The sequence below is a fragment of the Bos taurus genome, chromosome 1 (assembly GCF_002263795.3).
Source record: "Bos taurus isolate L1 Dominette 01449 registration number 42190680 breed Hereford chromosome 1, ARS-UCD2.0, whole genome shotgun sequence".
NCBI lineage: Eukaryota > Metazoa > Chordata > Mammalia > Artiodactyla > Bovidae > Bos > Bos taurus.
The window spans coordinates 50,372,116-50,387,508 of NC_037328.1; the positions used below are offsets into that span (position 1 = coordinate 50,372,116).

The 15,393-nt window shown below is 37.7% G+C and overlaps 1 protein-coding gene across 12 annotated transcripts in view; it reads right to left on the reverse strand.

Moving 5' to 3' along the window:
* The window catches only part of CBLB (Cbl proto-oncogene B), a 225,864-nt gene that overhangs the window by 116,636 nt on the left and 93,835 nt on the right, over positions 1-15,393 (reverse strand). For all 12 annotated transcript variants that reach the window (XM_024989738.2, XM_024989734.2, XM_024989731.2 and 9 more), the window contains one exon: positions 14,491-14,637. In XM_024989738.2, the coding sequence (XP_024845506.1) occupies positions 14,491-14,637 (147 nt within the window). The remainder of the gene's footprint in view (positions 1-14,490; positions 14,638-15,393) is intronic.

Below are 15,393 nucleotides of genomic sequence, written 5' to 3' on the forward strand. Positions count from 1 at the left end.
GTAAACTAAAAACCTGCGTTCATGAAACAATGTCATTAACAAAGTGAAAAAGTCCCATACTGGGAGAGCAATAAACATAAAAGAATCACGTCTATAATACATAAAAATTTTTAAATATTAATACTTACTACTCAGAAACTGGGCAAATAATTTTTATAGTCAAAAACACAAAAAATCAAATTATTCTAAATACACACAAATATGTACTCAACTTCATCTATTATCATTCAAATGCAAATTAAGAACCAAATGAGATTCCACTCATCCCCACCAGAGTAACTTATTAAAATCTTTAAAAAGACAAATATTATAAAATGTTGGGAAGGATATATAACAACAGGAAACTTCAGGTACTCCTCATTGGTGATGAGGGTGGCAAATCATTTTGGTAAACTCTTTGGTGGTTTCTAAAAGCTAATAAAGCTAAAATTAAGCATAAACTAGGAGCCAGCAATACCACTCCTAGATATACATAACAGAGAAATGTACATGTTTTTTAAAATGTACAAAAAATGTCCATAGCAGCACTACTAAGAATAATCCAAAAGAGGAAGAATCCAGTGTCCAACACCAACATAATGAGTATGTAAATTGTGGTATAGCCATACAATGGAGCAAGGAGAAGGAACAGACTTGCTATATGCAAGAATGTGGATGAATTTCATAAATATAATAAAGAGTGAAGAAAGCCAGATTTTTTTCATAGTGTAAGATGTTACAGAAACTCAAATGGACTTTCTGGCTAAGCCAATATACTAAACTTAAAAAAAAAAGTTTACATTAAAATTCTAAGATTAAAATAGAGTAAGAGATGTAGGAATGGACAAAGCACCTGCCAGCATATAAACAAGGAAATTAACATTTGTTGATTTTTGGTTTTGTTGCTGAGGTACTGATGGTGGTGTGATAGCAGCTGTTTAAAATCCATTCTAACTCAGGGATATTTCATGTTCACTTTAGACAAAACAAAAATCTATTATACTATATTAACCCATTACTATTTTCAATTTCGTCTGAATTTTGTTCAGAAAATTCACCTTGATCAGAGATGTGTTCAGTGGCGCTACCTTTAAGTTGCTTTTGTTCAGAAGATAAAACATTCATAAGCTATTTGGTATGTTTGGATTTTCATGACATAAAATATGAGTACCGTGATCCTAAGTCTGTTGATATTCTGTATATAGTTTTTCCTTAAATCCAATCTTCTTTTGAAATGACTATTTGTTTATGGAAATGAAAACAGATGGTTAATAAGCTATTATACCTTTTACTCTTCCATCACTAAAAAAAACAATTATTTTCCAGCTACCCACAGAAAGAAGATATCAAAATCACTGTGGTCTAATAGTTGCCGTACAACTCATTGTAGACAGGATGGTAACCAGGGTTACCGAGAGTATGTGTGATTAGATCTAACTTATCATCCTCATAAGTAAAAATTCCTTACTCACATACAGAAAGATTCAAGATGCTCGGTATTTCTGATAGTTTTTTTTCATTGTCAAAAATGTTTACAACATTTTCTCTACAGCATAGATAAGCATTACTGCCATGTATAAGCGACAAGTATTCACATGCTCACGTTCTGAAACTTAAACATAGAATCAAACATTTTTATAAGATTGCAGAAATAATAGGTTATTAAGTATTATGCTTGATTTTTTAAAATAAACTCCCTCATGAGAGATGTGATTTATAATATCGTCTCATAATCTAACTTTTGAACATAATAAATAGTAAACTTACTGTAACAAGGAAAGTATATTTTGTTTTCCTTTATAATTTGCAATTTGACTTCTTTCCCAACTTTGAAAATACAATTAGTGAAAGAGAAACTGTAAATATAATCCATAAAATATGTCAAAATTTCATATAAAAATTTTCCACTTAGTACTCACTGACCACAGAAAATCAGAAAGATGCAGGCTTGAAATTCTGGGTATTGGCTCTTTTCCTTATAAAGCAAGACTCTTCTTCACAATATTTGCTCTACATGTTCAATGATACTTGGTAGGTTCATAATACATGGATCATAGCAAGATGCCTCTGATCTACTGAGGTCAGATTTTTAAAAGTTAGTAAATTATATACCATAAAATTAGAAAGTACGACCAAAGATCTTCTCATTAGTGTTAACAATCTCAGTTCAGTTCAGTCGCTCAGTTGTGTCTGACTCTTTGCAACCCCATGAATCGCAGGACGCCAGGCCTCCCTGTCCATCACCAACTCCCAGAGTTCACCCAAACTCATGTGCATCGAGTAGGTAATGCCATCCAGCCGTCTCACCCTCTGTCGTCCCCTTCTCCTCCTGCCCCGGATACCACCCAGAATCAGGGTCTTTTCCAATGAGTCAAATCTTCGCATGAGGTGGCCAAAGTACTGGAGCTTCAGCCTCAGCAATAGTCCTTCCAATGAACACCCAGGACTGATCTCCTTCAGAATGGACTGGTTGGATCTCCTTACAGTCCAAGGGACTCTTAAGAGTCTTCGCAACACCACAGTAAAAAAGCATCAATTCTTCAGCGCTCAGCTTTCTTCACAGTCCAACTCTCACATCCATACATGACTACTGGAAAAACCACAGCCTTGACGAGACGGACCTTTGTTGGCAAAGTAATATCTCTGCTTTTGAATATGCTATCTAGGTTGGTCATAACTTTCCTTCCAAGGAGTAAGTGTCTTTTAATTTCATGGCTGCAGTCACCATCTGCTGTGATTTTGGAACCCAAAGAAATAAACTCTGTCACTGTTTCCACTGTTTCCCCATCATTTGCCATGAAGTGATGGGATTGGATGCCATGATTGTAGTTTTTGAATGTTGAGCTTTAAGCCAACTTTTTCACTCTCCTCTTTCACTTTCATCAAAAGGCTCTTTATTTCCTCTTCACTTTCTGCCATAAGGGTGGTGTCATCTGCATATCTGAGGTTATTGATATTTCTCCCGGCAATCTTGATTCCAGCTTGTGTTTTGTCCAGTCCAGTGTTTCTCATGATGTACTCTGCATATAAGTTAGACAAGCAGGGTGACAATATACAGCCTTGATGTACTCCTTTCCTTATTTGGAACCAGCCTGTTTTTCCACGTCCAGTTCTAACTGTTGCTTCTTGACGTGCATACAGATTTCTCAGAGGCAGGTCAAGTGGTCTCGTATTCCCATCCCTTTAAGAATTTTCCACAGTTTGCTGTGATCCACACAGTCAAAGGCTTTGGTGTAGTCAATAAAGCAGAAGTAGATGTTTTTTTCTGGGTAATAATATGAAAAAATTCCCCTAAAATCTCTCTACATAGGCCAATTCCATCAACAAGCAATGACTAAAGTCTGCTAGATATATATGCTAAATTGAGGCAAAAAAATATACAATTTCCAATAACACCTCTAAATTCTCACAGGAGAAACTACATACATAATATTGGGCATAAGTAGGCTCCCCAAAATTTCTTTTATTTAAGGGAAACAACTAATGACTGCAGATAAACAAGGCAAGAACAAAGTTACACAGAAAACCTATTACTGTCATTTCCTACTGATAATCAACATTCAGAATAAGGAAAACAGGAAGATGAATCATTAGCAATTTATTAATGAAAAATAAATACTAATTGTTTTATAAAGCTTTCTTTGCTTTTAAGTCACAATTTCTTCACCAGTAGAACGTGGTTCTAAAGAACTGCAGAGTCAGTTCCAGGTCCAGTTCACTTGCTCAGTCGTGCCCAATTCTTTGCGACCCCATGAACCACAGCATGCCAGGCCTCCCTGTCCATCACCAACTCCCGGAGTTCACCCAAACCCATGTCCATTGAGTCGGTAATGCTATCCAACCATCTCATCCTCTTTCGTCCCCTTCTCTTCCTGCCCTCTATCTTTCCCAGCATCAAGGTCTTTTCAAATGAATCAGCTCTTCGCATCAGGTGGCTTAAATATTAGAGTTTCAGCTTCAGCATCAATCCTTCCAATGAACACCCAGGACTGATCTCCTTTAGGATGGACTTGTTGGATCTCCTTGCAGTCTAAAAGACTCTCAAGAGTATTCTCCAACACCACAGTTCAAAAGCATCATTTCTTCGGCGCTCAGCTTTCTTTATAGTCCAACTCTCACATCCATACATGACCACTGGAAAAACCATAGCCTTGACTAGATGGACCTTTGTTGACAAAGTAATGTCTCTGCTTTTAAATGTGCTGTCTAGATTGGTCATAACTTTCCTTCCAAGGAGTAAGCGTCTTTTAATTTCATGGCTGCAATCACCATCCGCAGTGATTGTGGAGCCCAGAAAAATAAAGTCAGCCACTATTTCCACTGTTTCCCCATCTATTTGCCATGAAGTGATGGGACTGGATGCCATGATCTTCGTTTTCTGAATGTTGAGCTTTAAGCCAACTTTTTCACTCTCCTCTTTCACTTTCATCAAGAGGCTCTTTAGGTCTTCTTCACTTTCTGTCATAAGGGTGGTATCATCTGCACGTCTGAGGATATTGATATTTCTCCTGGCAATCTTGATTCCAGCTTGTGCTTCTTCCAGGCCAGCGTTTCTCATGATGTACACTGCATATAAGTTAAATAAGCAGGGTGACAATATACAGCCTTCAGTTCAGTTCAGTTCAGTCGCTCAGTCATGTCCGACTCTTTGCGACCCCATGAATCACAGCACGCCAGGCCTCCCTGTCTATCACCAACTCCCGGAGTTCACTCAAATTCACGTCCAACGAGTCAGTGATGCCATCCAGCCATCTCATCCTCTGTCGTCCCCTTCTCTTCCTGCCCCCAATCCCTCCCAACATCAGAGTCTTTTCCAATGAGTCAACTCTTCGCATGAGGTGGCCAAATTACTGGAGTTTCAGCTTTAGCATCATTCCTTCCAAAGAAATCCCAGGGCTGATCTCCTTCAGAATGGACTGGTTGGATCTCCTTGCAGTCCAAGGGACTCCCAAGAGTCTTCTCCAATGCCACGGTTCAAAAGCATCAATTCTTCGGCGCTCAGCCTTCTTCACAGTCCAACTCTCACATCCATACATGACCACTGGAAAAACCATAGCCTTGACTAGACGGACCTTTGTTGGCAAAGTAATGTCTCTGCTTTTGAATATGCTATCTAGGTTGGTCATAACTTTTCTTCCAAGAAGTAAGCGTCTTTTAATTTCATGGCTGCAGTCACCATCTGTAGTGATTTTGGAGCCCAAAGAAATAAACTCTGTCACTGTTTCCACTGTTTCCCCATCTGTTTGCCATGAAGTAATGGGACCAGATGCCATGATCTTCGTTTTCTGAATGTTGAGTTTTAAGCCAACTTTTTCACTCTCCTCTTTCACCTTCATCAAGAGGCTTTTTAGTTCCTCTTCACTTTCTGACATACCATACTCCTCTTCCTATTTGGAACCAGTCTGTTGCTCCATGTCCAGTTCTAACTGTTGCTTCCTAAGCTGCATACAGGTTTCTCAAGAAGCAGGTCAGGTGGTCTGGTATTCCCATCTTTTTCAGAATTTTCCACAGTTTATTGTGATCCACACAGTCAAAGGCTTTAGCATAGTCAATAAAGCAGACATAGGTGCTTTTCTGGAACTCTCTTGCTTTTTCTATGATCCAGCGGATGTTGGCAATTTGGTCTCTGGATCCTCTGCCTTTTCTAAAACCAGCTTGAACATCTGAAAGTTCATGGTGCATGTATTGCTGAAGCCTGGCTTGGAGAATTTTAAGCATTACTTTACTAGCATGTGAGATGAGTGCAATTGTGCAGTAGTTTGAGCATTCTTTGGCATTGCCTTTCTTTGGGATTGGAATGAAAACTGACCTTTTCCAGTCGTGTGGATACTGCTGTGTTTTCCAAATTTGCTGGCATGTTGCGTGCAACACTTTCACAGCATCATCTTTCAGGATTTGAAATAGCTCAACTGGAATTCCATCACCTCCACTAGCTTTGTTCATAGTGATGCTTTCTAAGGCCCATTTGACTTCACATTCCAGCATGTCTGGCTCTAGATGAGTGATCACTCCGTTATTATCTGGGTTGTGAATATCTTTTTTGTAGAGTTCTTCTGTGTATTCTTGCCACTTCTTCTTAATATCTGCTGCTTGTGTTAGGTCCATACCATTTCTGTCCTTTATCGAGCCCATCCTTGCATGACATGTTCCCTTGGTATCTCTAATTTTCTTGAAGAGATTTCTGGTCTTTCCTATTCTATTGTTTTCCTCTATTTCTTTGTACTGATAGTGGAGGAAGGCTTTCTTGTCTCTCCTTGCTATTCTTTGGAACTCTGCATTCAAATGGGTTTATCTTTCCATTTCTCCTTTGCTTTTAACTTCCAGTCTTTTCACAGCTATTTGTAAGGATTCTACCTTATTTGCAAGATAACAAGTTAGCCTATCACATCTGCATGGATGCTAGCAGAACATACAGGATTTGTGGGTCAGAGCATCCGAGTCAACAGACTTTGCTACTCATAGGAAGCAGTGGTCAGCATACCAGCATTTTCTTGAACTTGCTCCTTGAGCTCTAATTCCCACCAGATGATGCAAAGAGCAGTGACACCTATTCACAAAGTGACTTTTGTAACTGAAGAGGAACCTAGGTTTTAGGGAGCCCAAATACTTCATAATGGTCACTAAGTATACTTGTCCCTGGATCTGCAGAGAAAACTATTTTTAAGTTACAAGGTTGTAAGCAAACATGCTCTTTGCTTCAGAAGGAGAAAACATTTCTCTTCGCCTATCAAGGCAGAACCATCCCACAGAGAAGGGAATACACGTGCAGAGGGACTGAGAATCAGGACCTTTTTGATTTCAGGAACACATTATTAAATAATTCATTAAGAAAACAATTCTTTCTCCAAATACAATATAAAGACTTCTGAGAACAAGAATATAAGTGACTTTAAAATGATTTTAATTAAATCAAACTGCAGGTGACTAAAACTAAGAGATGGAGAAATGCGAAGTCTGTTGTTTTGTTGTTTTTTTTTAACAAAAAAAAAAAAAACCAGGGCCATGCACAGGAGAACTTTTTTAAATCATAGTTTAGAAATACAACTTTTGAAATTTATAATGATAGGTTTAATACTCAGAATTATTCATGAAACATTAATGGCCTCAGCAAACTTTTCTCATTTGGCAAAAAATGCCAAAAAAAAAAAACCCCAAAAAACAAAAAACCTAAAAACAAAATACTTCTCAAGATGGAGAAGTAAAATAAGTAGCCAAAATCTGGATATAAACAGGTTTAACTTCAGAGGCCAAGGGGAGCTAAGTCGTGTCTGACTCTCTGCTATCCCATGGACTATCCATGGAATTCTCCAGGCCAGAATACTGGAGTGGGTAGCCTTTCCCTTCTCCAGGGGATCTTCCCCAACCCAGAGATTGAACTTAAGTCTCTCGTACTGCAGGTGGATTCTTTATCAGCTGAGCCACCAGGGAAGCCCAAGGGGATCTCAGGAAGTTCAAAATAAAGACGTTGTTTTCAGACTCTTCCTCTTAGGGCTGCTAGATGTAATTCACCAGCAGTCATGGTATTAAAAGGAGGCCAGATCCATTAATCTACCAACTGAGTGCATAGCAAAATCCACTGTGCCTATTCAGTGCAACAAGAGGAGCCTATTAAGACTCTGGTTATAAAGAAGACTTGCAGAATGTTAAAAAGAGAAAATAAATTGAGTTATAAATGCCTTGTTGTCCCTATATCTGATGAAAACTTTTTAGGCTTTATCTAGTTTGGAGATCTGGCTAATCTCCCTCCTTCTTTCCTTAAATCCTACCTTCCTTTAGCATCTATAATTCCACACTCCCCACATTTTAAGCCTACTTTTCTGGTGATGCCTCCACTTCCTTAAATTTCCCTGGTGCATACGTAATTCATCAGAATTCTTTAAGAATCTGTCCCCTGCATTCTCCCTGGTCCCCTTTAACTAGTCAAATGGCTTCACACAGTTTTTAGACATAACAAACTCAAGTATCTGGAAACTAGGCAGATAATGTAAATAAGTAAAGAGGTCCAGGTAATGACTGCAATGAATTGGAGGAGGCATTACAGCTCAGATGGTAAGGAATCTGCCTGCAATGCGGGAGACCTGGGTTTGATCCGTGGGATGGGAAGATCCCCTGGAGAAGGGAATGGCAAGTCACTAGCAGTCTGCTTGGAGAATTCCACGGACTGTATAGTCCATGGGGTCGCAAAGAGTCGGACATGACTGAGTGACTTTCACTTCTGTTCAACTCTTTGTGACCCTATGGACTCCTGCCAGTCTGTCCATTGAATTCTCCAGGCAAAAACACTGGTGTGGTTTGCCATTGCCTTCTCCAGGGGATTTTCCTGACCCAGAGATTGAACTGGGGTCTCCTGCATTCCAGGCAGGTTCTTTACCATCTGAGCCACCAGGGAAGCCCAACCAAGACATGGAAACAACCTAAATGTACATCAAAGGTTGAATGGATAAAGAAGATGTGGTATATTCACGCAGTGGAATATTACTCAGCCATAGAAAAGAAGGAAATAATGCCATTTTGCAACAACATGGATGGACCTAGAGATTATCATACTAAGCCAGAAAGACAAATAACATGGTATCACTGATATGTGGAATCTAAAGAACTGATGCAAATGAACTTATACAACAGAAACAGACCCACACACATAGAAAACAAACTTACAGTTACCAGATGGGAAAGGGGGGACATAAATTAGGAGTCTGGGATTAACATGTATACATTATTATCTATTATTTAGATAAACACCAAGTATCTACTGCACAGCACAGAAAACTACACAATGTTTTGTAATAACTTATAAGAGAAAGAATCTATAAAAACATATGTATGTATGTATCACTGAATCACTGTGCTATACACTTGAAATACAACACTGTAAATCAACTATACTTCAATTAAAAAAAAAATACTTCAATTTAAAAAAGGTGTAACTTTGTCTATGGGAAAAAGAAGTCCAAAGAGGCAGAAACAAACAGAGCTTTCAAAGTACAGTCCAAGAGAGAGTGACAATTTTAAGTACTTTGGACCTTGAAGCAGGGGAATTTCTACAGTACCACACCATATTTAGATTCCATGTTCACCAAAGAATGTTCTGGATATGATATGGCTCCACATATAATTTATCTGAAGTGATGAGAGCATTCCCATCTGCTTTACAGTAGCACTGACCATTGTAAATTAATCAAAGTATCATTCTGTATTATAGATCAGTTTGTAAGCTCAGTAATATATACCCAGTCTATAGACACACTCATGATGAAACCATGTTTCAAGGTTAAGAACCAGAACTTAGTTCATGGTGACTTCACCGAAGTAAATGTCACTTACTGAGGAGTTCATAGTGAGGAAAAGAAGGTAAAAGAAAATAACAATAAAAATGCCATTTATGGAAACTTCAAGTTACTCTGCATCTTTTTTTGGAAAGACAGCAGACACCATGAAAATTTCATCCCCCTCAGAGCATGCTCCTCTGCCTCCTCCTTATTAACACATGTGCAACTCATACAGAACACCAGTTCCTCCATGGAGCCCAAGTAAACAATTCTGATCACTCTAGTAAACAATTCACTATTTGTGACATTTCTTAAGCACTTTTGTAATAGGACAGAACTGATTTTAAGTTATTTATCATCTTTGTATATACTGTATCCCCCAACTTGAATACATACTGCTTAGAGGTAGAAAATTATAATTTCACATGTTATTTGCTTTTTCTCTCTGGGATCCTCCTGCAATGAATTGAACAAAATAGCCCTGTCATTTTATTTTCCTTATGATATAAAGACACTTGGCTGTTTTAAAATAGGCAACAGTAGGAGGTGACAAAATAACAGAAATATTAAATAGAAGCTCTTTAAGGTTTTTTTTTAATAATTCTTTTTAAAAAAGAACTAATATTTCAGTTTATTTTTTCTCCTTATATCAGTTCTTCATTTCTATTATGCATTATTTAATTAAATATGACTAAGTTGCCTTTTCTTTGATTAGAGGGAAAACTGATCTAGTTAGTATGCTAAAAAATGTATTTTATGGCATATTTGTTTCTAATTAAAAGTGAAAAGAAAACACAGGAAACCAAAAGGTCCCTACAACTTCCTCAGGAAATCAAAGGTAGATGTAATGAACTGAATTTTAAACAGAGCATTTTTTTTTCCACATGGTCAGCAGGACAGTTTCTTATACTCTACCCTACTTTTACATAGCATATACACAATTTTAGAAAACTTTTATTAACTTTTCCTGGATTTCTGCTTTTAGAGTTCTAGAGACCATGGCATCTCTGTCGTGTAAAGTTGAATATTAGTTTTAGTATTTGTAGAATTAACAGTAAATATATTCCTGGGACACTGAGCAAGATTAAAGGTTTAAACTGTTTAATTATTCCACAACACAGAGTACTTATTATGTGCCAGACACTGTCCTACCTGCCTGATAGGTATATTTTAGCTCTTTTAATCTTTGCAATAACACAGTAGGTATTCTTGTTATTATCATCCACATTTTTCAGTATTATCATCTATATTTTATAGATGAATAAACTGATACATGGAAAAACCAAGCAGCTTGTCCAAAGGGATAATGCTCACAAATGCTGCAGTCAGAACCTGAACATGGATGGCCTAGCTGCAAGCTGGAACTCAGACACTGCCTCCAGAACAAGCAAGCACTGTCTGCCCACGTGCACGTGCTCACACACATGCCTCCACTCCACAACTCCTCAGAATTAAACAACTCTCCCGAGTGTCCCCAAGTGAGACACTGTGTTGAACTACTCTGGGAACCGCAAACACTGATTAAATCAGCCTGATTTCACGGGGCTTATACTCCAGTGGGAAGATAACCAGACAAATAACCTCAAAGAAGCCAATGAAAAATAATACATATGGAGAAAAATAATAAATATGGAGATAAGCAAGAGCTTGTGGGGATTTAAGAACTAAAAGATCCAGTATAATAAGGAACAAAAATCAAGAGCAAGAGGAACACTGAGGGGTCAGTGAGAACTTTTATGCCAGAGATAAAATCTTCAAGTTGGTTGGAACCACATGTCAGAATCTTAACATCAAGAAATGCTTAGCATGAAGAGCCTGGAAACTTCTACCTGACTTGCTTATTGGAAAAATGACTGCTACCCAGAGTCTAATCACATTAATGAATCTTTTCCTTAATTTTTTGAGCCTCATGCTGAAAGTTTCTGGGTCATAAACTACTAACCCAGAGGGTAAACATTCAGTCTGGTATTGGTCTCATTTAGCAGAATTTACTTCGAAACATTCACTCAATAATGCCACTCCTCTTTTTCTACATACTTCTACTATCTCCTGTCAATAGACTAAGAAAGCAAAAGCAGAACTCAACTATTAAAACATTCAATAACCTCACATAAAAATCTACCAACTAAGGACTTCCCCAAATCTAACAACTACAGAACTTCCCAACCAGTTTACCCTGACACATGATGTATTACTGATCCCCTCGAGACTTTGATAGGCGGAACCTCTTGGCAGCTGTGCTTAGGTCTTGAGCAGAGAGGCCGGCCTTACCATGACTTCAAAAAGATTAAGAAGCACAGAAATGAAGCATTAGGCACATGATACCTCAAAATTTTTGTCTGCTGCCTGGTTTTTAGGTATGCGTGCTAAACTTGCCTTTAGGATTTTCCTAAATTCCTTTGAACAGTAACTTTTCCCCAATTTTAACTCCATCTGAACATTGTGTTCTTATTGACTTTTTCTTATTTCCCTTTTGGGGAAAATGTCACAATAATATTCCTTAAGTTAAAGTTGGTTTATGAAAATCATAATCTGTTTGGCTGTTTGTAGAACTAACCACTCAATAGTTCCGTTTTATGAAACAATAATACATTCAGGTTTAAAGGCACTGCTGCTGCTGCTGCTAAGTCACTTCAGTCATGTCCGACTCTGTGCGACCCCAGAGACGGCAGCCCACCAGGCTCCCCTATCCCTGGGATTCCCCAGGCAGGAACACTGGAGTGGGCTGCCATTTCCTTCTCCAATGCATGAAAGGTGAAAAGTGAAAGTGAAGTCGCTCAGTCGTGTCCAGCTCTTCACGACCCCATGGACTGCAGCCTACCAGGCTCCTCCGCCCATGGGATTTTCCAGGCAAGAGTACTGGAGTGGGGTGCCATTGCCTTCTCCGTTAAAGGCACTAGTTAGGTCAAATGAAAGCATTGTCATATGCCCTCAATATGTAGATAAATAACAGGAACACTTCTGAATGAGAACCCAGTTATGCAAAAATGCGGACTAGTATTAGAGTATAAAAAAGATAAAAGGATTCAACCTTTTAAAATGCTACATCATTCATTCATCCATTAATTCAATAAAATACCGTGGAACTATAAGGTGAAAACCCACAGAGAATACAAAGATGGTTTTTCCAATGATCTAATAAAAGAACCATAATTCTGATTACTACAGAAATATGTCTGCGTTCCAGAAGAAGCTTTAAGTTTAGCTCTCATCCCAAAAGTAAAAATCTTAAAGACAAATTAAGAAGCTTTTTCAAGTAAGCAAAGATAGGAGAAGACAAAGTTACAAGGGTTTTGGGTGGTAGGGAGCATGTTTCATCAGCATTTCAAGAATCCCCCAATTGATTTAGAAGTGATTTCACTCACACAGCAGCTGGACAGAAATTTCAGCCCCTTAATGTCTATGGTTGTAAATAAAGGGAAGTAAAGATGTCTCAAATGCATAATTCTCTGTGGTTTGAGGTACTGGCAAAACAAACTCCTCTCTTGAAAAACGTGAGGAATCTTTCCATTTTTCACTGGCCTTCTGACTAGCAAACAACTTTATAACTCACCAGAATCTTCAGTTTTCAAAAAGAAATACCACAAGCAATTCATCTGATAGATTTTCTTAAAATTTTAAGATAGTTTGTGTTGAAGGATACCGACTGTTTGGATTAAGCTCAGAGTATTAATATATGAGCTGTAACTTCAAGAAGTCCTCAATTCTTACTTTCAGAACTCTGCAATCCCTTTCTGCTTTCTACTATTCACAAATATTTAATTAGTACACTCTTGGGTGTTAGGCTAATTCAGAGGAGGATAAATGTTTTCTTCTTTTAAGTCCTCATTTGTGAATGGATATAGGAGCATTACAAATAGCTAGATCTCTGGAATACAGAATGTCAGGGTTAAATGTAGAAATAGTATACCTCCAGTAGTGCTTAAAAATAATTCAGAATACTTTTTATTTAAGAGGTGGGATAAAGGCTTTAATATTTTTGAAGTAAAAAAATGTATGTCTAATCAAATGTGCATTGCTCTGTATGTGCCCTAATCACATAGCAGCTTATAGATAAACACAGCACTTCATGAAGAAAAATAAGGGAAACCTAACGTTACAGTTAATTCATCAGTGTCAGAGGACTCAGATTGTTCACAGTTGTGTATTCCAACGTTTTATGTCATTTCATCAGCTAATGTATAAATACAGAAATTAACTACAAAAAGAACACAACAGTCTGAGTGTAAGCAATCACTTTTAACTCTAAGCTAGGGTTCTGCCTACACTCAAGACACACTGAGAAAACGTGAACTCGCTCAGTCGTGTCCGACTCTTTGCGACCCCGTGGACTGTAGCCCGCCACAGGCTCTTCTGTCCATGGGATTCTCCAGGCAAGAATACTGGAGTGGGTTGCCATTTCCTTCTCCAGCAAGACATACTGAGGGACCCTTAAAAGGTTACTAAAGAAACCATCTGCCTCCTGATGCTCATGTCCTGATCATCTTACCAAGAGATTCCTGATAAAAGTTTTCCAAGTTTTATTTAAGTTATGCAGACTTCAGATATTTAATTCCTATTATTTACCAAGCTCACCTGAGCTTGTGTCTGGATAGAAAACACCTAAAGGAAAATACCTTTAGCTGTTTTGTGAGATAATGCAACTTTGTGATAGCATTATCCTCTTTTCTGTATCTTGCCTGTACATGTTTACTTTCTGTGCACTGACACAAAGAAAACCTGAATCCCAGGGATAAAGGCCTTTTCTCATTTCAATTTCAGATCTTCATCAAGTTTATGTTTCACCTCCTCTAGGAAGTAGTGTCTGATGGCTGCAATCCTGAAGCAACCGTTGCCCTCTCTGAACTGTCAGAACAATTTATTTATGCCATTTTTTAAAGTATCTTTCCTTTTCTACCTTTTACTTTGTATATGTGTTTTATGTTCACTGAATTATAAAGTTATGAGCTTCTCGTGTATACTGTATCTTACATACCTCTGCTTCTTAGAGCAAACTATTTAATTCAATGAGTGCACATCAAATAAATACATAATATCTACTTGGTAATAACAAAATTATTCAGTTACTAAGGTATATTTTTGGTGGCTAAACAGGAAAAAAAAAAGCAATCAAAAAGTACTTATCGAAAACACTGAAGAACATTCTAGAAATACTCAGGCAAAATCTATACCATTTGGAACTGGAGACAGGTTTCCTCATTCTTCAAATATGGATCCAAATTATAAAATGATTTGTACTTACTTGTCTCCAAAAAACTTTCTCCAGAATTCAGCAGCATCTGCTTTCGTGATACGAAAGTTATCTCCCTGGAACTGTCCATTGGGAAAGATTGCTTTGATTTCTGCCAACATGTGACTGAAGATAAGGGATAGTTTTGTGAGATTTCGTCTGTAGACACAAAGGAGGAAAAATGAAGAGAAGAATAAATATATAGGCACATAAGTTTCAATGGGAATATATATCATGAAAAATGAAATTATCCAACCTAGGTCAAATCAATAAAGCCCTTAAGAACAATGTTCATAGAAACTATACATTTAAATTCCTAACAGGGTTTTTATTAATCACCCATGTATTCATTTAATATAAACATGAACAAGATAAATTACATGGATTTAATGGGAGAGATGGACACCTAGAAAACTCATAATCAAATATAAATGTTAATCAAAAATGAGTAACTATTTCTACATGGGGTAATAAGGAAAATTGTGTCACTTACGGAGAATCTAGGAAGATAAGCAGTTGTTCGACAGATGAAAGACTCAGAGTAGAAAGGAGGGGAAAGACAGGAGGGAAAAAAGAATTTTGAATAGTAGGAAGAGTGTATAGAGAAGTACAGAAGTGTGAAACAGAACTATTTGGATACTATCTAGGCTTAGCATGGCTAAAGAAGAGCAGAAGGTGAGTGGAACAGATGGCTTGAGATGGGATGAGAAAGTTTAGATGGGACATGACAAAGAGCCATCTGAACCAATGAACAGATTTTGTCAAATACACTTGCCACTTCTATCTAAAAATTAGTTTCTGATGATAAGCCTCAGATATGTACACATTTTAGAAGCTCTCTAGGTAATTCCAAGGTAGTCCATAAAAAACTACTGTGATAAGGAATGGGGAGCCAAAGTGGACTAAAAGATTAAG